The 22,155-nt window shown below is 36.0% G+C and overlaps 1 protein-coding gene across 5 annotated transcripts in view; it reads left to right on the top strand.

The window, feature by feature from the left end:
- EML5 (EMAP like 5) overlaps nt 1–22,155 on the top strand; it is a 163,531-nt gene that overhangs the window by 35,598 nt on the left and 105,778 nt on the right. For all 5 annotated transcript variants that reach the window (XR_007475312.1, XM_049705432.1, XM_049705434.1 and 2 more), the window contains 5 exons: nt 5,497–5,595; nt 7,416–7,484; nt 8,901–9,086; nt 10,994–11,129; nt 12,431–12,632. Coding sequence is in view for 4 of the 5 variants with exons in the window: in XM_049705432.1 (XP_049561389.1) it covers nt 5,497–5,595; nt 7,416–7,484; nt 8,901–9,086; nt 10,994–11,129; nt 12,431–12,632 (692 nt within the window). In the remaining variant the exon portion in view is untranslated. The remainder of the gene's footprint in view (nt 1–5,496; nt 5,596–7,415; nt 7,485–8,900; nt 9,087–10,993; nt 11,130–12,430; nt 12,633–22,155) is intronic.

Here is a 22,155-nt window from a genome sequence, read left to right as displayed (position 1 = left end):
TCTAGTTGTGCCTATTAGGATACTTTTCTCATTTGAGTATTTAGTGTGCTAGAACTTTTTAATAAATACAGTTGACCTTTGAACAACACAGGGGTTAATCTGCATATAACTTGTAGTCGGCCCTCCGTATTCACGGTTCCTCTACGTCTGTGGATTCAACCAACTGTGAACCTGTAGTACTGTAGTATTTACTGTTGGAAAATATATGTGTGTAAGGGGACCCAGGAAGTTCAAATCTATGTTGTTCAAGGTCAGCTATACTTCCGGTTTAATTAATGGACACAACCAAGATTTTGTTTGGGAATAGGATCAGGGAGGAATTTGGGAAGCTGGATAGAGCCTTCTTTATCTGGTTTTCTTTCTCCCTATCTGACTGTTAGTTCTTAGTTATCTTGAAAGGAGCTGTTCCTTCTGTCTGCTTCTTAAATGTCAGTGTTCCTAGGAGTCTGTAGCCTTCCTTTCCCCAGCCCCCCTCACTTCACTTATTCTCTTTAGGTGATTACTAGATCCATGACTTTAACTCCTGTGTCAGTTAACAGTGGCCTCAGCTTCTCTCCTCACCTCCATATACTCTCCTTGAATGTCATGTAGATATACCATTTATTACATGTTTAAAACTGAGTTCTCTCTTTATTCTAACTCATTAAAAAACAAAGCTCATTCTTTCTCCTGTTTCTGGCCTACCTCTCCAGTCTTGTCTCCTGCCACTTCCCCGTTGGCAACTCCTCCCCTCAGCCACACCAAAGTACTAGCTCTTTCCTGAAAGCACCATGAGCTGTCTGATCTTGGTATCCTTTGGCCTTAAGTGAATTTTCTCTTATTTTTCTACCCGACTGTCTCTATCTTCTAAGATATGGTTCCAGCATTGCTTTCACTGGAAAACTTTCTTTATGCTCTTCCTCACCTGTGAGAAAGGATGATGAAGTAAAAAATGATAGAAATCTAAGAGAGTGGGTAGTATTCGCTTGGTTATTTTTATCTTTTCCTCTCTGCTGTTACTTAACCTGTTGTTAGGGAGGTTGATTTTGGCCATGATATGTTTATCAGGGCTACAGAGGAAGTGCTCCCAGGTCTATTTTGTTACTGCCTGTGCAGAGAGCCAGATGCTCTGGGGCTCTATTGAGGTACATGGAGTTTTAAAGCTTTTGACCAGTTGTGGTTCACTTTGTGTGTGATGAACTTAGCCAGAGAGAAGAGGCATTGATAGAAAGGGCAGTGCCTCTCTGACTGTTCCTCACTTTATACGTGTCTTGTGAATTTTAATCTCTACATAGTATACTATAGCGAGAGGTAGATATCTTTGTTTTAGCTAGATATTTGCTGATTACTCTCTAGTTCCCAAATATTAAAGACTCTTAGGAGGAGCAAATCATCTCCTCTAGTTCATTTGGACTCTCTGCAAGTGTGACTTCATGGAGAGCCAGATACAAAATATATTCTGTATCTTTTTATGTAAGCCATTCATTCTACCCATTTGGGGACTTAGATAGTAATTTTACTATGTGGAAACTTTCTAGCTAGGTACTAAATGACATTTCTCATTCAGACGGGTGGAGGGCATGGGTTCTTAAAGTTAATTATGGTTATGGGAACATAATAATAATGATGATGATAACAAACGTTTATATAATTATGCCAAGCACTCTTCTAATTCCTTTATATATGTTAACCCTATGAGGTTTTTTTTCATTATCCCTATTTAGGCGGTGAGGAACCTAAGGTACAGAGAGGCTAAATAACTGCCCAAAGTCATCCAGTTAGTGAGAGATGGAGCTGGTATTTAAACCTAGGCAGTCTGGTACCAGAATCTGTGCTGTAAACCAGAGATTGGCAAAACTTTCTACAACATGTCAGATAGTAAATATTTTAAGCTTTTGAGCTATGCAGTCTCAGCTACTCCAGTAGCTGGAGTCACAGCTAATCCAGTTCTGCATTGTAGTGTGAAAGCAGTCATAGACACCTTATAAAGGAATAGGTGTGGCTGTGTTCCAGTAGAACTTTATTTACGAAAAGCAGGGTACAGGCCTGAGGGTTATAATTTGCCTACCCCTGCTTCTAAACCAGTGCTTTTCAAAGTACGTGTTGTGGGTGGGTCCTTGTGATTTCTTCTTTAACTCTGCGGTTACTTAGAATTGTACTGATAGTTGCCAGATATTTGGAGGATTTTCTGCACAACTTTCTGTTATTCTGATTTCATTCTGTCTTTGTCAGAGAACATACTCTGTATTTTAATTTTTAAAAATTTGTTTAGGCTTATTTTGTAATTCACAATTTTGTGATCTTCATGAGGTTTCCTGTGCACTTTGAAAAAATACGGGAAAATATGTATTCTGCTATTTCTTTTTTCCTCCTTCTGTTTATTGTGCTATTGTTGTCATTCATTTTACTTCTTTCATTTTCATTCATTTTACATGCTTTGTAAACTCCATTATAACTGTTGTGATTTTTCCTTAAACAGTTAGTTTTCAAAGAAAATTAAAAGTAAGAAAAGTCTTATTTACATATTTACCATTTGGGTACTCTTCATTGATATGTGTAAATTAAGTCTCTCTTTGGTATCATTTTCCTTCTGCCTGAAGAAACTTCTGGTATCATATCTTATAGTGCTGATTTGTTGATGAATTTTCTCATCTTTTGTTTATTTGAAAAAGACTTAATTTTGACCCAGTTTTCAAAAGATATTTTTGGTAAGTATATAATTCTGTGTTGACATTTTTCCCCCTCAGCACTTTAGAGAGGTTATTCATTGTCATCTGATATGCATAGCTTCAGATGAGAAGCCCAGGATTATTTTTAAATCTTTGTCCTTACACACCCAAATTCTCTCTCTTATTTGGCCACTTTTAAGGTTTTTCTCTTTAGCACTGGTTTCAACAGTTTGATGCCCATGTGTGTGGATGTGTTTTTTCTGTGTGTGTGATTTATCCTGCTTGAAGTTTATCGAGCGTCTCAGATTTGTGGGTTTATGTTTTTTATCAAATTGAGAAAGTTTTGGCCATTATTTCTTCAGTTTTGTTTTTCTTTTCTTCCATCTTTCTTCTCCTTTTAGAATCACAATTACCTGTACGTTAGACCCCTTGAAATTTTTCTAAAGGTAACTGAGGCTCTGTTACTTTGTTCCCTTTTTCCTTCTGTGCTTTATTTTTGATAGTTTCTGTTGCTGTGTCTTCAAGTTCATTTATTTTTTCTTCATTGTCTAAGCTGCTGGTAATCCTTTGGAGTGAATTTTCATTTCAGATAATTTAACATTTATATTTAAAGTTCAACATGTTTTTCTTTTATATCTTCCATTTCTCTTTTTATTCTTTATGTGTTTGTTTTAAAATAATTCTGGAGCATCTTGAACATTTCCATCTTAACAGCCAATATCTTCTAATTTTAATCATTCCTGTGATTCTTGGGTCTGTTTCTATTAACTGATTTTTCTCCTGGTTATTGGTCACATTTTCCTCTTTTTTAACATGTTCAGTAATTTTTTTTATTGGATGCTGGACATTGTGTATATTACATTCTGAATGCTGGATTTTGTTGTATCCCTTTAAAGCATGTTGGACATTGTAGGTAGTTAAGTTCCTTGTCGATCAGTTTGGTCCTTTTGAAAAGCTTGCTTTCAAGTTTTTTTGTCAAGGCTAGAGTAGCTTTTCCTCTAGGACCACTGGTTTAACTTCACTACTATGGTGTGACCCTCCTGGAATCTCTACTGAATACACAGTGAATTCGAGGATATACCTCCATTCTTGCTATTGGGAATTTGAGTGATCCTGATCCTTTATGATCTCTGGGAATTGTTTGGCTTTAGCTCCCCAGTAATTGTTCTTTTTTCAGAATTTGTTCTTTGCATGGCCTCATGGATTTCACCTTATACATGCAAGAACTGGTGTTCTCAAGGGGACCCATAAACAGATTTTCTAGAGTTCTTTTTCTGCTCTGCAAATTCTAGCCATCTTGGCCTCTCTGAACTTCAGGCTCTGTCTTCTCAAATCAGCAAGTCTTCTAGGCTCTGTTTGGCTTCCACCTTTCTGTGCTATAGTCTGGAAAATGCCACCTAAATGAAGGCTGGGGCAATTGCAGAACTTACCTTGTTTGCTTCCCCCTCATTCACGGTTTACAGTGCTTCACTTCCTGTTAAGAATGTCCAAAAATATTTGTTTTATATATTTTGTACAGTTTTCTAGTTGTTTATGGCAGGGGGGCAAGTTCAGACCCTAATACTCCTTCATGACCAAAGGCCATCTTTCATGTTTCCTAACCTCTCTCATACTTCTCATCTCACTGTCCCCTCTTTTCAGCTCAGTCTCTTCATCTCCCTCTAATCTCCTATATAACTCTTCCACTGAGGTATTTTTTTCTTTTTTCCACTGAACTTTTAATTTCATTTATTTTTCATTTCTAGAAATTGTTTGCTTCCTTAAATTTGCTGGGATACTTTTTATGGTCTCCCATTCTTGTCTCGTATGAAGATATTTTGAAGGCTTAATTTTATTTCTCTACTCATATTAAGCTTATTTTATGTTATCTGATAATTCCAATGTCTGATACTTTTCAAGACTGATTGTTCTGTTTCTGGTGACTTGCTGATTCTCACTCATGGTCCCTTATTTCCTCTGGTTATTGGGTGTGGGGGTTGTTTGTTTTAAGTTTATTTTTTATTGACTTGCTACTTGTAGGAATTCTTCGAGGGATGGATTGATGTATCAGTCCTCCATATAGGATTTATATTTGCCTGTGCCACATAGTTGAAAATGCTTGAAAACTCTGCAACCCTTAGGACCACTCTGAATGAAATTTTTCATTTGAAGGATTCATGATTCATGTGGACATAGGCCCTACAACCATGTGAAGGTTGTTTGTGGCTACATATTTTCAGGAGGGTTTTTTTCCCCTTCATGCATCACTGCCCCTTTCTTTGAAAAGGGATGGTTTCTTGTTCTCCCTTACTCTGAGGAGTTACTGCTTTAGTCAAATGTCTGCAATTCAAATCCCTACCTTGGGCAGGCCCTAAACTTTATCTCCTATTCCTCTTTAGCCTGAAGAACAAAAATTAGGCTTACCAGGAGTTAGCTGATACCTTTAGAGTAAAGTGGGTATAGGAGCTCTCTTACTTCCAGGATTCCCATAGGAAATCACTTTGTTTTTGTTCTCAGATTTCTTAATTCCTTGACAGCTCAACAGTGCATTTAAAAAGATGTTTTTTCATTTTATCTAGCATTTTTAGTTTTTGGCAGGAGAGATGTTTAGGGTGTTCTGTCAATCCTACTGTTAGAAATGGAAGTCTTTCTTCTGTTTCTCATATGAAGAACTACACATATATGCAAATATTAACAAGATGAAATACATCCAGCCTTTCTCTATGAGGTCTATAAAATATAAGTGTGTAAGTTTTGATGTTTATAATACCCATGAGTAGAATTTGTTTGCCATTTATAATTTGGTTCCTTTTTTATTTGTTTACTTTTTTATTCCCCCTGCTCCCTGGTCTTCTTGGACATAATTCAGCGCTTGGTTTCAGTTGGACTTGATTCAAAGAATGCAGTTTGCGTTTGGGATTGGAAAAGAGGAAAAATGTTATCTATGGCTCCAGGTCACACAGATAGAGTAAGTATTCTCCTTTGGAGTTTCTAATGGGTACTGCGTGGGAAAAAGCCAGAGAAGAGTCAGGAGATTTTATGTTTCTGTGTTTTGTTATTGCCAGTTGCTCATGTGTAATTTAAAATTTTAAATGCAGTTATAAATACTCATAAAATTTTAGAATGCGTATATGTATTGTGGTACTCAAAAACATGACTTGATATGTATAGTTTTAGCATAAAACCTTTAACCCAGTGTTTGCTTTGGCAAAAATGTTGAGTTTTAAGTTATTCAAACCTAAATTTAAAAATTGAATGGTTCATGCCTAGGCTCTATTTATTATTCAGTTTGATTTATCACATATGCATCATAGTTAAGGTGAATACTGTTGCACGTATGAATTTGAAATTATGTTAGAGACCTAACATTTTTCACTTTGGAAACTTGTTAAAAATACATTCCTTATTCCAAGTTGTATGAAATTAATATAATGAATACTTTGTCTTAAACTCTTTAAAATGTCTGATTTTTTTGGTGTATCTGCTGTATTCTGCTATCTGGTAGTCTTTACCATGTTTCTTTGACACCTGTCTGCATAATCACCTAACCTGAACCAACACAGGAGCTACAGTCGTTGATTCTATTTGGGGAAAATCTATGAATCTGTAAAAATTGTGTAAAAAATTTTAATGTATTTGCATTTTGGAAAATAAACTTGGTTTTCAGCAGATTCTCAGAGGGGCCTGTTATACGCAAACACGATTTAGATAATTATTAAAGTGTTAGGTACATTTTATTAGACAGTTGTGTATTCTGACTTACTTAGATCAAAGCATTTCACACATTAGTACTTTGGACTTAGTAAGTAGACTGATTACTATGAAAAATGGTACTGTCTTTGGAATTTTTGAAAAGTATTTTTGTGGTTAGTATTTTAAAGGTGCATCAGTATGTTTTTCATTTAATCTGTATATTAAATGTATGGTGAGTTGTTAAATGTTAATTTATAAGATGTATTCTTTCTTCATTATCACTAAAGACTATCACTTGGTAAATTTTTAGAGGTAGTAAGCATATTAGGTGATTATGCAGGCAGATATCAAAGAAACATGGTAAAGACTACCAGATAGCAGAATTGTTTTTTATCTGTTATGAGATTATTTTTCAAATATTAATTTTTCTTTCATTTATTATTAAGTATATATTTAATGCATATTTTATTTCAGCTGGGTTTTTTCTTGTTTGATTTTGTAACAAAAATTGTTTGTGTGTATTTATAATTTATGGAACCTTAGAAAAAAATGAAGCCTGGGGATCTCCAAAATGTAAGTTAGTTTTGTTTGACCCATAAACAATTTAAAAAAACTGAAAACTAGAAACAGAATTTTTACTGTGAAATAAATGTTTGGATCTTTTGTGTAAGTAATTCTGTGTGATAGAAAGCTACAAAAATGTTCTCTATTTCTGGCTGTATAAGTGTTGTGTATGTTCTCTTAATTATCTTTCCTCTTTAGAAATTATGCACTTACCTGCCTCATTCCCTGTTTCTGTTGAATCATTCTTGTTATTTATAGACCAAATTTTTTTAAAAAATTAGAAAGAGATGTTAATTTCCATTCCACTAGTAGTTTCATATGGTTCATAGAAACGATAAGAAATAGTTTTTATTCCTTATCATTTACATACTTTATTTCTCATAGGATCTTGAAGTGTAGGGTTCTGATTATTATTTATTGAGGAATATTGTTTTATGATATGTAGGGTTTGGGGCTATTTGGGCTTTTGGACAGGATTCTTAAATGATTCTGGAAATAAGTATTTTAACCATGAATCTGATTTGTTTACAGATATTTGATATTTCTTGGGATGTGTACCAGCCAAATAAACTGGTCAGCTGTGGTGTAAAACATATCAAGGTACTAGAAGGGTCTTGCTTTATAATAGTCATGATTACTTATTCTCTGCCACTAAGCACACATCACACTACAATTTAGGATATATATATATATATATATATATACACACACACACACACACATACACACACAACGTGCGTGGGTGTATAGAGAGAGAGAGAGAGAGAGAGAGAGAGCGAGAGAGAGCGAGAGAGAGAGAGACAGAGTGAGAGAGAGACAGAGAGAAACAGAGGTGGATGAAAAAGAGATTAGTATGTTGCTCTCTGATATTTTCAAAGCTGAGCAGTTCCTTTACTTGTAAAGCTTAAAAATAAGAAAGATACACATTTGGAATGATTTGTTCATTTTTGGAAGAAGATAGGGAAGTCAAACATAAATCTTCATGATGAGGGTTTTTGTTCTTTTATGTGGATTCAGGTAAAGTTAATGTTTGCAGAAAGAAAGAAATGAATATGGGGCAGGGCAGGAGTATAAACATTAGATAGTTCTGCATAAAGAATTTAGGCCCAGAGAATAAGTTCAACTTTATAATAAGTAAATTGCCACTTAAAGTAATATGATTTATTAATATTATGTACTTAAAAGATCTTACCTGATCTTCAAGATCTTATTCTAAGACCTAAAGATCTAAGTTTAAAATCTGAAGCCTTAAAGAACTAAAAATGATCACTTATCCATTCAAATAGCTAATGAATGCTTTAATCAATGTATGATTTTTAAATTTAAAAATCTCCGTGATTTCTGTGCATAAGTATAGCTGGTTCTCTTCCTTTCAGTAAGTCCCAATTTCAGTCTATTTTTTTCTTCTAAATTAGTGATTCTCAATTTTGGCTGCATATTAAAATCACCTGGGGGAAATTAATGACACAATATACCTGAACCCCCACTGAAATAAATTGAGACAGAATCTCTGGAGAGTGAAGCCCAGCTATCCAAATGATTTTGATGCTCAGCAGGAGTTAAGAACCATTGTTCTAGAATCCACATCAGTGCTGTCCCATAGAGTAACCACTAGTTAGATGTGGCTCTTGAGCGTTTGAAATGTGACTGCCAGTGTAACTGAAGAAATGAATATTAGCTTCATTTTCATTGCTAACCCTTCCCAACTTTTTAATCTGTCTAAAAGATTATGTAGTTTTTTTTCCAGAAACCTAAGGGAAACACAGCATATTTTTAAAATAGTTTAGTTCAACCCCCCCTTATTACAGTAAGGATTGAAACAGTGATTTATCTGCTATAACATAGCTAATGACAACACTAAGATGAGGATGTGAACATTGAACGCTATTGTATCATAAGAGAGTTTCTTAGGTAATTTCTAGTCTGCTGCTCTAATATAGCATCAAAGTATTGGAAATGTTTTTGGTTATATTATGAGCATTCTTTGGTAATTCGATTATACTATGTACTTTTTAGTTCTGGAGTTTATGTGGAAATGCTCTGACCCCAAAACGAGGGGTCTTTGGTAAGACTGGTGACCTTCAGACAATATTGTGCCTGGCCTGTGCAAGGGATGAATTAACATATTCTGGTGCACTCAATGGGGATATATATGTTTGGAAAGGAATTAATCTTATACGAACAATACAAGGAGCTCATACTGTAAGTATATTTAAATATTTTAAATACTTTTAGGTATTAATTACTTACCTTCCTGTCTTAGAACAAAAGGTTCCATAATATAGCAGGTTTCTGTTCAATTCAGTAACTTGAAAACTACTATTACAATTGAATTAATTTGTTTTTGTTTTCAAGATTTCAATGAAGAAACATTATGCAATTAAATTAGTATAATTATTATTTTGTTCAAACCATTGCTTTAGTATGGTGTCTTTTTCATTGTTGAAAAAAAGTTCGTTAAATTTAACCTAAAAATATCCTAGATTAACCACATTAGAATAAAGCTAGTGCTTTTGTAGCCAATTTACCAGTGGGAAATTTGGGGATAGCTCTAGGATAAAATTAACTTTTTAATTTTAATATCATTGATTCATTAAGTGAGTGGCAAAGGAATTTAATTTTTGTACTTCATGAGATTTTCATATAAATAAGTTATCAGGAAAAAAAAGCTGTTGTTAAAGCCTTTTAGTGTTTAGTCCCTTTTAGGGACTTCCCTGGCTGTCCCAGGTTCGATCCCTGGTCGGAGAACTAAGATCCCGCGTGCCATGCGGTATGACCAAAAAAAGTTTTAAAAACAAACAAACAAAAACCTTTCAGTGTTTTTTGATTTGGGCTTTTTTAGCAGTTGAGTCCCTCACATAGTGAGGGGAGCTAGAGAGCACAGAGCTGCCATATTGGTAGCAGGACAATCTCAAGTAGAAAAGTGATACATATATTAATATGAATCACTATTCAATATATATTACATATTAAGTATATTAAAGAACCACTTAGAGCAGGACTTGCTTTAAGCAAAATGCCTAAAGACCAGAAATAGCAGATTCTAACAAAGGTTGTGGCAATTCACATTTTTACCATCAATATATAAAAATACCAGTTTCTTCCTCATACTCATCAGCAGAGGTTGTGTCCACTCTTGGAAATTTTTGCTTGTCTTCTGGGTGAAAAATAATAACTATTTGTTTTAGTTTGCTTTCCTGTCTATTTGTGAAATTTCATGTATTTATTGACTAGAGTTGACCCTTGAATAACATGGGTTTGAACTACAAGGGTCCACTTGTATGCAAATTATTTTCAATAGCAAATACTGTAGTACTACACAATTTGTGGTTGGTTGAATCCATGGATACCGCAGAACTTGCAGATATGGAGAACCTTGGATGTGGAGGTCCAATTCTAAGTTTTACTAGAATTTTCGACTACACAAAGGTCGGCACCCCTAACACCCGCATTGTTCAAGGGTCAGCTGTACTTGAATTTCCTTTTCTGTTAATTGGCTTTTCTTATCCTGTACTCTTTTTTTGTTACTGTTGTTGTTGGATTTTCTTTCCTTTATTCATTTGTTCATATTCAATATTATTATTCAATATTATTCATATGCAATATTATTCATATTAGGGATATTAACCTTTTGACAGTCATATACAATGCAAATATTTCCCCAGTTTGTTTTTTTATGATATCTTTTCTCATATGAAAAATTGAAAATTTTTCCTTTATGCCTTGGTGGGTAACCTGCCACGCTTAAAAAAAGTTCTCTCACAGCCCAAAGTTACGTAAGTGTTCTGACTCTTCTAATATATGTTTCATTTTTTACGTTTAGAATTTGGTCTGCATGTTTTTGTTTTTGTGTAATTCATTTCTATATATGGTATAAGGTTTAACTGAATTTTCTTTTATGTTATGCCCATCTCATTAAATACCACCTTGGTCACATATTGAGTTCCTATATATGCATAGATTTGTTTCTAGATTATCCTTTGTGTTTTCTGATGTATTTGATTATTCCTATGCCATATAAAAAAATTTTTAAGTGGATTTCTACCATCATATATAGTGTATTTTCTTAAAAAGTATATATTGTTAAATTATTTTATTCCCTCTTCTAGGCGGGAATTTTTAGCATGAATGCTTGTGAAGAAGGCTTTGCTACTGGTGGCAGAGATGGCTGTATTCGTCTTTGGGATTTAACTTTTAAACCAATAACTGTGATTGATCTCAGGGAGACAGACCAGGGGTACAAAGGTAATAGCAAAACAAATATCTCATTACTAGGCAAATTCTAAATATACCAAGGTTGTTGGTTTCTTTCAGTAAACTTAAAAGTATGTTTTGTAAAATAAATGAGACTTATATTTGCCCCTTCATACTGTATACATTTTAATTAAAATCCTTCTGCTGAAGAGGAGAAATTTTGCCTGAAGACCATCTATGTTTAGTGTTACGACAGAGGTTCTTTTCATGTCTAATGCCTGTTATAATGGAACCTACAGAGAGATGTGATAGGTACTTACTTTGGTAACCTTAAATTTTGAAAATATTTTACTATTAGAACGCTAAATATAACTGTTTAGCAAATAAACTGTTGAAAATAGTGTGTTGAGAGCTAGGGGAACTTTTGTTTAGGATTATTTAAATTCATGTATATGTGTTTTTCCTTCATCCAAATTTGTCAGCGATCAGGAGATAATTTTTTCTTTGGGAGGGTTTTTAAAAATTGATGTAATAAAACAGAATCTTTCACTATAAAAGTAAATGTATTATACACTAGTGTGGAATTATAAGAGAGGACTGGAAGTATTAGATGTGTGACCTTGAGCTGCATACCTCATCTGTAAAATGAGAATAAGAGTAGCTATTTCAGAGAATTAAATGGGCTAATATATGTAAAATATTTAGAAGTGTCTGGCACATAACAATCATCCAGTGTTAACTGTTATACCGTTTTCATTAGTTTTGCTGAGCATTATTGTACTTTAAAGTTTACAAAATAATTTGACACTTTTTCTTATTTGATTCTTACATTGTAAGTTACACAGGAGCTTAATGTTGACCATACTATATAGATGAGAAAACTGAGGAAGACACTAGCTTTCCTGAGGTTACAAAAGGGATTGTATATAGAAAAAGTAGAAGTCTCTCTTCTTAATGATTTTATGAGCACATTGAAGAAATGAAATATAAACAGGAGAAAAGTCAGATTATTATAAGAGAAAAATAATACAGTTCTTTAATTCTGAATAATTACTCTGTGGATGATGCACACTGTTGTTATAAGCCTTTGGCTGAGGAAGTGATCAGACTATGACTGATGTTGTCCAGTAAGGAAGAAGAGCGTATTCCCTGAAGGATGGGTAGAAATTAAGTATATAAAAATAGAAATAGTCCACATAGAAAACAGTACAGATAAATGAAGAAAATGTGTGGATCCAAGACTTTCAGATTCCTTTTATCTTATATCTAAGGTATAAAAAGTAACAGTGGTTTAGGCAGATTGGCATTCTGTTATTACAGTACTGATCTTAAATACAATTCAATTTGACTAGGTTTGTCTGTAAGGAGTGTTTGTTGGCGAGGTGACCACATTCTAGTTGGAACACAGGACAGCGAAATTTTTGAAATTGTGGTGCATGAAAGAAACAAACCTTTCCTAATTATGCAAGGGCATTGTGAAGGTGAACTTTGGGCACTTGCCGTCCATCCTACTAAACCTTTGGCCGTGACTGGAAGTGATGATCGTTCAGTCAGGTAAGCAATTCATAAAGTAATTGCATAGGCTGGAATTTGAATTTGTCCTTAGGGAAACATAAGAAAAACTTAAAAAAAAAAAACCCTTAGTTTAAAATTTTATCTGCTTATGGTGTAACAAATGAACATAATAGGTGCTTAAAATTGATAGAATTAACAACTATTTATAAGATTTGGGGCTTTCTCTTAAAAACCTAAGTTGGAGTTTGTTCCATATCAAAATGTACAGGATTACCTTTTTAACAGCTATATAATATTCCACTGTGTATTGTAATTTATTCAATTAATCTATCATTGATGGGAGTTTAGGTTCTTCCAGTATTGTGCTTCTAAATACACTGCTTGCAGCAAATGTCTTTATACCTTTGCCATTTTTTACATGTGTAAATATGAATATTTCTATGGTAAATTCTTCACAGTGTTCAAAAGACATATGCATTTAAAATTTTGGTAGATAATGCCTTGCACAGTGGCAATAACAATTTACATGCCTTACAGCAATGTGTGACAGTGCCTGTTTTCCCACACCCTTGCCAGCACTAATTATTACCCCAAAAGGTGAAAAATGATATCTTGTTATGTTTTGAAAACATGCTTTTCTCTCATGCTGAGGGGTCTTGAGTATGTTTTCATACGTTTGGAGGACAGTTGTATTTCCTTTTCTTTGACCTGTCTGTTCAAGCTCTTTGCGTATTTTCCATTAGTACATTGGTCTTTTTCTAATTATTTTAATATAGGATCTAATACCTGTCTACATATGAAAGCAGCAATTAGCCTTTTGTCTATGAGTGGTTTTTAAAGTGTGATTCCTGGACCAGCAGCATCAGCATTACAGGGGAACTTGTAAGAAATGCAAATTATCATGCATTATACAGGACCTTGTATCAGAAATCCACCAATTTGGGGTTTTCCAGGTAGCTCTGATACACACTAATGTTTGGGAACTACTGGTCAGTGATGTGAGTTGAGATATTTTTTCCACTTTGATGTCTTTGTTACTTGCTTTTTTACTATGTTTAGGTTTTTTGCTATGAAGAAGTTTTTGTTGTTGTTTTGTTTTATGCAGCTGAATTTATCAGCATTTTCTTTTATGACTTCTGAGTTTTCTAGCATAGAGAAATCCTCCCTAAAGTTAACAAGTTTTCCAATATATTTTTCTAGTACATTAGTGGGTTTATTTTTTATGTTTAACTCCTAATCTGTGTAAAGTTTACTTTAGTATAAGAAGTGAGGTGGGGATGCAACCTAATTCTTTCTAGATAACTACTGATACTTTAAATGGTATGTTAATCAATCATGCCATTTACTCTCTCTGTGTTACTTAGTTTTATGTAGGTGGGAGATGCCATAGCTCTGGGTTCACATAGAAACTCTCTGTGGGACTACACTTCACCCACATGGTTTGCTAGGATCTATTGTTTAGTTTCTTGCATTTTAGGAGGACTGCTGTCATTAGCTGCCACATAACTATGAAAAAAGGACAACTGGTGCTTTAAAAAGTAACTGTGTTACCTGTAAACTGGGTTCACCTCTTGGTGGTGTCGAACCAAAAGACACAATCAAGCCAAAGATTGGGAGAAGGATTTATATTACTTGAAGAAAGTAAGAACACCAGGGACCTTTCCCAAACCAGTGTCTCCCCGAATAGCAAAATTGGGGAAGTTTTAAGATAAGGGCATATATTCATGAAGGGGCTTGGGCAGAAGAGAATTCAGCATAGAATTAGGGCAAAAGTCAACAGAGTCCAAGCTTTAGTTGATTGAAATCACAAGGGTCAGAAAAGGTCAAAATCATCATCCATTAGGTTCCAGTTGATCTGGTAGTTGAGCACTTCTGGCTAATCTTTACCACTGAAACAGAACTGGGAGATTTTACAATTGATTTATTATCTTTGCTATTGATAACAGTCATTTGATTCTGCATTCTTTTGTTTCCTTAAGGTCATTAATTACTGAGACCTGTACAAGGACAAGCAGTGTGGCCAGGCTTAGATCACAAAATGACCTAGGCCAAAAATGACCTGTCAAGGCCGTGCCTGGTTCTCTTTCTCTGGAGACTCACTATTCTATCTGCTTGCAGTTGCTCAGACTTCTGTTTCTATTACTGGTGGGCAAGTTATTCAGAAAGAACTCTTCCTTTGAAAACAACTAAAAATGCTGGTTAAAATGTAAATCACCTTTAAACTGTTCTTTGAACAGTTTAAAGGAACTATCAGACAAGTTGCGAAAAAAAAAAGGGAATTTAGGAGCAGTTGTGGGCCAAAGCCACTTTTGCACTGAGGGCATTTTTCTTCCCTTGATTAAACTTGGGCTGTTTATGGCTTTCTACTGGGGCATAGGGGCAGAAGTCAAGACCAGGGCTTGCCCAAGGGGAGTAGTCCAAAGCACCATGCTAGAACTATAGATTAGGCTATGAAAAAATATCCCTTGCAGATTTATGTGGGGATGGAGATCTTACTTCTTGTTTCAAGTTTTGATAGCACAGGAAGTAAATAAAGCAGCTTGATGTTATTATTCAAACAACATTAGTAGTTCCAATAACTTTACCACAGTGTTGTTTAAAAAACAAAATTCAGCTGAGTAAATTTGAAGACCTAAATGGCTTTATTAAATGATTCATGAATTGGGCAACATCCCATCTAGAAAGTAGAAAAGTGCTCTGAGGAGCTGTACAAAATGGAAGGTTTTTGAAGGCAGAAAAAGAGTGGGACAAGAAAGTCAAAAACAAAAGAAAGGATTATTTCAGGCAAGGTCACCTTCCTTTGAGGGAGGCGGGGGTTGGGGGTGGGGGTGGGGGGGTGGGGGTGATCAATCTATCATGCACATTACCTCATTACTGTTGATCAGGAAATTCCAGACTGATTGGTTTAAAATTCCACTCCTGGGAGAAGCTGAAACTGCAGTTAGGTTAGTTATTAAGTTTTGGTTTGTTGATGTGAGGCTTAGCACAAGTGACTCCATTTTGGGCCTGTTGTTTCTTTTCTTTTCTCCCTCCCTCCCTTCCTCCCTTCCTTCCTTCCAACGGTTTCAAATAAGTTCTGCTTTTGCCTTATAATTTTAGGTTGAATTTATTAAGAAACAGTATCAAATGTGCAGCAAAAGCTAATTTCTAAAGCCATTCAGTGTTTAATAATGGTAGTTGAGGGAGTTCCCTGGCAATCCAGTGGTTAAGACTATGTGCTCCTGATGCAGGGGGCACAGGTTTGATCCCTGGTCAGGGAAGTAAGATCCCACATGCCATGCAGCACAGCCAAAATAATAATAATAATAATAATAATAATAATAATAATAATAATGGTAGTTGAGGGCAATTTTGATTTAGAAAAATTTCAGTCTTGGCTCTGAGATCAAAATATCATAATAAAACTTTACCATTGCTAAGCCATTAACCTGCTGTGTGGGCAAGTCAGGATTTTTAGCTACTGTTCCTGATAAAAACTCAGAAATAGTAATGGTTAAATCCACTGGAGAAGATGAAGTTCACCATTAACACTATTGGTTCTAAAACACATGATTCAAGTGTGTGTGTGTGTGTGTGTGTGTGCGCGCGCACGCGCAAAATACTTGCAAAAGAATAATACAGTGAATACTCATAGGCTTTAAACAACTTACATTTTTAAGTAAAATTGTAAATTTGTCCAAGCCATTTTTCCCCATACATATTTTTATACCCCAATGTGGCATAAAAATACATTGTATTGGATTATTGCTTTCTCAGTAATGTCTTTGAAAATATTCTAGCCTGTAGTTGTTTCATGCAAACTATTCGTAGAAGCTAATTCTTTATCACTTCAAACTTGCCATTGACTCCTCAAATAAACAACTGAGTTGTATTAGTAACATCTGTTGACTTATCAAGACTCAAAGAAAACCACTCAAAAGTATTTGCCTTGTTTTAAATTAACTGTTGGTGTTATTCCCAACACACTCAACTCTTTAAGCAACTGTTCTTGCCAAAAGGCTAATTGTCTTAAACAAGTTTTTTTTTTGGACACATTTCTTCAGCTACTGCAATCTAAAATGATTTAGTTAATCCATTACCAATAGACAGTTTCTTTGCTTGTCTAACAAATGAGCCACTCAGAAACTTACTTTTGTAAGTAAAACCTCATTCTGCTATAATTTTAAATTTCTGATTTTTCTGACCATTGCTTTCCTGTGAGTTGAAAATATTGTGATGAGTGCTTAGTCTGGTAATGTTAATGTATCTTTGTATTCTGTCATTGCATCATAAACATAATGCATTACCATCTAATTCAATAGCGGTGTAATCCACACTCCACTGTGCCTTAAAAACACAACATTCGAAGTTCACTTTTCTCTTTTTTTTCTCTTGTTTTGACATGATGGGTTTCTGCTGGAAATAAAAAATAATAAAATGCCATGATGTGACAATACACATAGGACTCAGAATTCTATCAGGTTATAATTGTGTCACTGCAATTTGTAGTGCACCAAAGTAGTGCAAGGTGATCTGTGTCACATACCATCTACTGTCTGTTTTGCAAGCACTCAGGTCCACCTCTGCAGTATGAAAGGAGCCATAGACAATATGAACACAAACCAGTGTGGCTGTGTTCCCATAAAAATTGATCTATGGACACTGAAATTTGAATTTCATATAATTTTCTCATGTCTCAAAATGTCATTCTTTGAAAAATGTTTTCAACCGTTTAAAAATGTAAAAGCAAGGAGCGGGATCAAGATGGCAGAGTAGGAAGACATGGAGCTCACCTTCCCCCACAAACACGTCAAAAATACATGTGGAGTAATTCTCATGGAGAACTAACTGGAAACTGACAGAACTCCCATACAACCAAAGCTGCAAGAAATATTTTCCTATAACTGGGTAGGATGGAAAAAAAAGATATCAGGTCAGGACCTGCACCCCTGGGAAGGATCTGAAAGGAGAAGGTCTGCATGGAAGGACCCTTGCCCTGGAGAGCAAGCAGGTTGAGCTACAATCTGGGCATCCCAGTCCTAAGATACTGCACAGAGGAGACAAGCCCCCTTACCTTCTGAGAGAACCACTGGGACAGACAGAAGGGCTAGAGCAGCCTAGACTCTACTTGCAAGGAGCGTGCACATGCTGACTTGCCAATAGTCAGGGTGGAGAAAGCCCTGCACTGGTGTCTGCCACCTCACCATACTCCCCAGTCTGAATGGGGCAAACACCCTGGCCCCGCTTGCTCCATACCACAGCCTGGCATGAGATCTGGGCCAACCAGGCTCTGGGAAAAGACGCAGAGACAGACTGTGGGCCTGGGGTGGCGGTGACCCTTGTCAGCACACACAGGAGCATGCAGCAGTTGGTCTCCCAGTGAGAGTGCCCTGTTCCCACTCACTGCACACTGCAGATTAGCGTTAGATCTGGGGCAGACAAGTCCTGGGAGAAGACTGCCACAGAGGCAGCCCATATCTCTGGCAGCAGTGCAGCCTCAATTCCTGCAGCCACAGTACCCTGACCCCCAGCCTACTCCACACTATAGCCTTGTGCTAGATCTGGGATGAACACAACAGAGGAAGGGATGCAACCTCAGCCTGCTTCTAAGTGGAGCCGCAGATGCCTACACAGGCGGCATGTAGGTCCTCTGTGAGTGCACAGGCCTCATTCGCTTCAGCACTCACTTCCTTTGGGGCAGGGCACACACTCAGGGGCAACAGAGCCTGGTCAAGCCCGACCCTCAGGGCTTCTACTCCGACAACTGAGGAGCAGACCCTGTCCCTGACAGGGTGGCAATAGCCATGGAGCAGAGAGGGAGTCCTGCCTTATGCCCTGAACAGGCTTTAGATCCTCCAGCACCAACTGCCACCCCTCTCCCCCCCACCCCCACCCCCTCCTGATCAAGAGGATAATGGCCAGCATACCCTGAGGAAAGATGTGGCTGGCATTCACACCAAAACCAGCCCTTGCACCAAAGGCATTGGACACACATAGTCTGCACAGGGACACTCCCGCATGAAAACATCCCTATAAGATTGTAGTCAATAACAGTCTCTCCTAAATTCATAGAGACAGAGAAAGTTAAGTAAAATGGAAAGGCAGACGAACTACTCCCAATTGAAAGAACAAGAGCAATTCCCTGAAAGAACAAATAATGAAAGAGAGCTCACCAGTCTACCAGACCCCAAGTTCAAAAAGGTGATAATAAAAATGCTAACTGAATTAAGAAGGATTATTGATAGGAAAGCAGATCACTGTAACAAGGAACTAGAAACTGTAAAGATAAACCAGTCAAAAATAGACAATTCAAAAAAAAAAAAAAAGGACATCTCAATTGCTGAGGTAAAAACCAATTTGGAAGCAACAAATAGCCAACTAAATGACACAGAAGAATGAATAAGTGATCTGGAAGATAGAATAATGGACATCACCCAATCAGAACAGCAGAGAGAAAGACAAATGAAAAGAAAAAAGCAATATATGAGACCTATGGGATAATATAAAATGTGCCAACCTATGCATAATAGGAGTTCCAGAAGGAGAAATGGGAGAGAAGGGGATCGAAAATGTATTTAAAGAAATTATAGCTGAAAACTTCCCAAACCTAAAGAAGGAAACATACACAGGTACAGGAAGCACAGAGGATCCCAAACAAGATGAACCCAAACAGACCCACATGTAGACATATCATAATTAAAATGGTGAAAGTTAAAGAGCGGGTTCTAAATACAGCAAGAGAAAAACAAAGAGTCCATTACAAGGGAACTTCCATAAAGATAACGCTGATTTCTCTGCAGAAACTTTGCAGGCCAGAATGGAATAACATGATATATTCAAAGTCCTGAGGGAAAAACCTGCAACCTAGGATACTCTACCCAGCAAGATTTTCATTTAGAATAGAAGGAGGGATAAAGAATTTCTCAGACAAGCAAAAATTAGAAGATTTCAGCAATACTACACCTATCCTGAAAGAAATATTGAAGGAGCTTCTCTAAATAGAAAAGAAGCAAGAATCTATAGGAAAGGGAAAAATCACAATAGGAAAGGCAATATATAGTAAAGATTGAAGGTCACTTAAATGAGCAAGATGTAGATGAAAAAACAGTAAAAAAAAAAAATTGTATAAGTGATTATGATTATAATAAACAGTAAAATAAAAGGATGAAAATGTAAAATAGAACATCAAAATTATGAAATGTGGGGGAGGGGAATATAAAATGTAGATCTTGTGTAATGTGTTTGAACTTGAATGACTGTCAGTTTAAAGCAAGTAGATATAGTTATAAGTCAACACACTAGAACTCTGTGGTAACCGCAAATCAAAAACACGTAATAGGGGGACTTCGCTGGCAGTCCAGTGGTTAAGACTTCACCTTCCAATGCAGGGGGCCCGGTTTCAATCCCTGGTCAGGGAACTAGATCCCACATGCATGCCACAACTAAGAGTTCACATTGCCACAGCTAAGGAGGCTGCATGCCACAACTAAGGAGCTGTCAAGCCACAACTAAGGAGCCCATGTGCCACAACTAAGGAGCCAGCAAGCCGCAACTAAGGAGCCCACCTGCTGCAACTAAGTAGCCCACGTGCTGCAACTAAGGACCAGGCAGGCTGCAACTAAGGAGCCTGCCTGCTGAAACTAAGAACCGGTGCAACCAAATAAATAAATAAATAGAAAGATAAAGAAGGGCATTGTATAGTGATAAAGGAATCAGTACAAGAGGAGAATATTATACTCATTAACATACATGCTCCCAATATAGGAGCACCTACATATATAAAACAAATACAGACATAAAGGGAGAAATTGACAATAACACAATAATAGTAGGAGACTTTAACACTCCACTGACATCAATGGACAGATCATCCAGACAGAAAATTAATAAGGCAACAGAGGTCCTAAATGACGTAGTAGATTAGTTGGACTTAATTAATATCTACAGGACACTACATCCAAAAAAGAGTACACTTTCTTTCCAGTTGTGCATGGAATGTTCTTTAGGATGGACCACACATTAGGTCAGAAAACAAGCCTCAGTAAATTTAAGAGAATAGAAATTATTTCAAGCATTTTTTCTGACCCCAACAGTATGAAACTAGAAATCAACCACAGAATGAAAAACAGGAAAAGAACAACCACTTGGATACTAAACAACATGCTACTAAAAATCCAATGCGTCAATAATGAAATCAAAGAAGAAATCATAAAATACTTAGAGACAAACAAAAATGAAAACACAACTTTACAGAATCTATGGATGCAGCAAAAACAGTTCTAGGAGGGAAGTTCATAGTGATACAGGCCTTATTCAAGAAACAGGAAAAATCTCAAACAACCTAACCTACCAACTAAAAGAATTGGAAAAAGAACAAACAAAACCCAATGTCAGCAGAAGGAAGGAAATAATAAAGATCAGAGAGGAAATAAATAGAGATCAAAAAACCAATAGATCAATAAAACCAAGAGCTGGTATTTTGAAAAGATGAGCAAAATTGACAGACCTCCAGGCAGACTCACCAAGAAGAAAAGAGGATCCAACTAAACAAATAAGAAATGAAAGAGGAGAAATAACAACTGATACCACAGAAATACTAAAAAATCATAAGAGCATACTATGAACAGTTACATGCCAACAAATTGGACAACCTAGAAGAAATGGACAAGTTTCTAGAAGCATAACTGCTATAACTGAATCAAGAAGAAACACATAATTTGAACATACCAATCACTAGAAGTGAGATAGAATCTGTAGTAAAAACAAAAACAAAAAACCAGCCTCCCTGCAAACCAAAGTCTAGGACCAGATGGCTTCACTGGGGAATTCTACCAAACATACAAAGAATTTATACCTGTCCTTCTCAAATTATTCCAAAAAATTGAAGAGAAGGGAACATTCCCAAATTAATTCTGTGGGGCAACCATCACCCAGATACCAAAACCAGACAGAGACACTACAGAAAAAAAATTACCAGTCGATAATCTTTGATGAATACAGATGCAAAAATCCTCAACAAAATATTAGCAAACCGAATCCAGCAATACATTAAGGGGATCATACACCATGATGAAATTGGATTCATTCCAGGGTCACAAGGATAGTTCAGCATACTCAAATTAATCATTGTGATGCACTATATTAACAAAAGAAAAGACAAAAACCACATGATCAACTCAACAGATGCAGAAAAAGCATTTAAAAAAATTCAGTATCCATTCATGATAAAAACTCTTACCAAAGTGGGTATAGAGGGAACATATCTCAACATAATAAAAGCTGCTTATGACAAGCCTACAGCCAATGTAATACTCAACAGTGAAAAGCTAAATGCTTTCCCACTAAATTCAAAAACAAGACAAGGATGCCCAATCTCACCACTTCTATTCAACATAGTATTGGAAGTCCTAGCCACAGAAATCAGACAAGAAAAAGAAATGAGGTATCCAAATTATAAAGGAAGAGATAAAACTGTAACTATTTGGAAATGACATGATACTCTACATAGAGAACCCTGAAATCTTCACACAAAAACTATTAGAACTAATAAATGAATTTATCATGGTAGCAGGATACAAGATTA

Source organism: Orcinus orca, chromosome 2, assembly GCF_937001465.1.
Source record: "Orcinus orca chromosome 2, mOrcOrc1.1, whole genome shotgun sequence".
NCBI classification, from domain to species: Eukaryota; Metazoa; Chordata; class Mammalia; order Artiodactyla; family Delphinidae; genus Orcinus; species Orcinus orca.
Note: the sequence above shows the minus strand (reverse complement) of the source record. Positions and strands in the feature narration are given on the sequence as shown.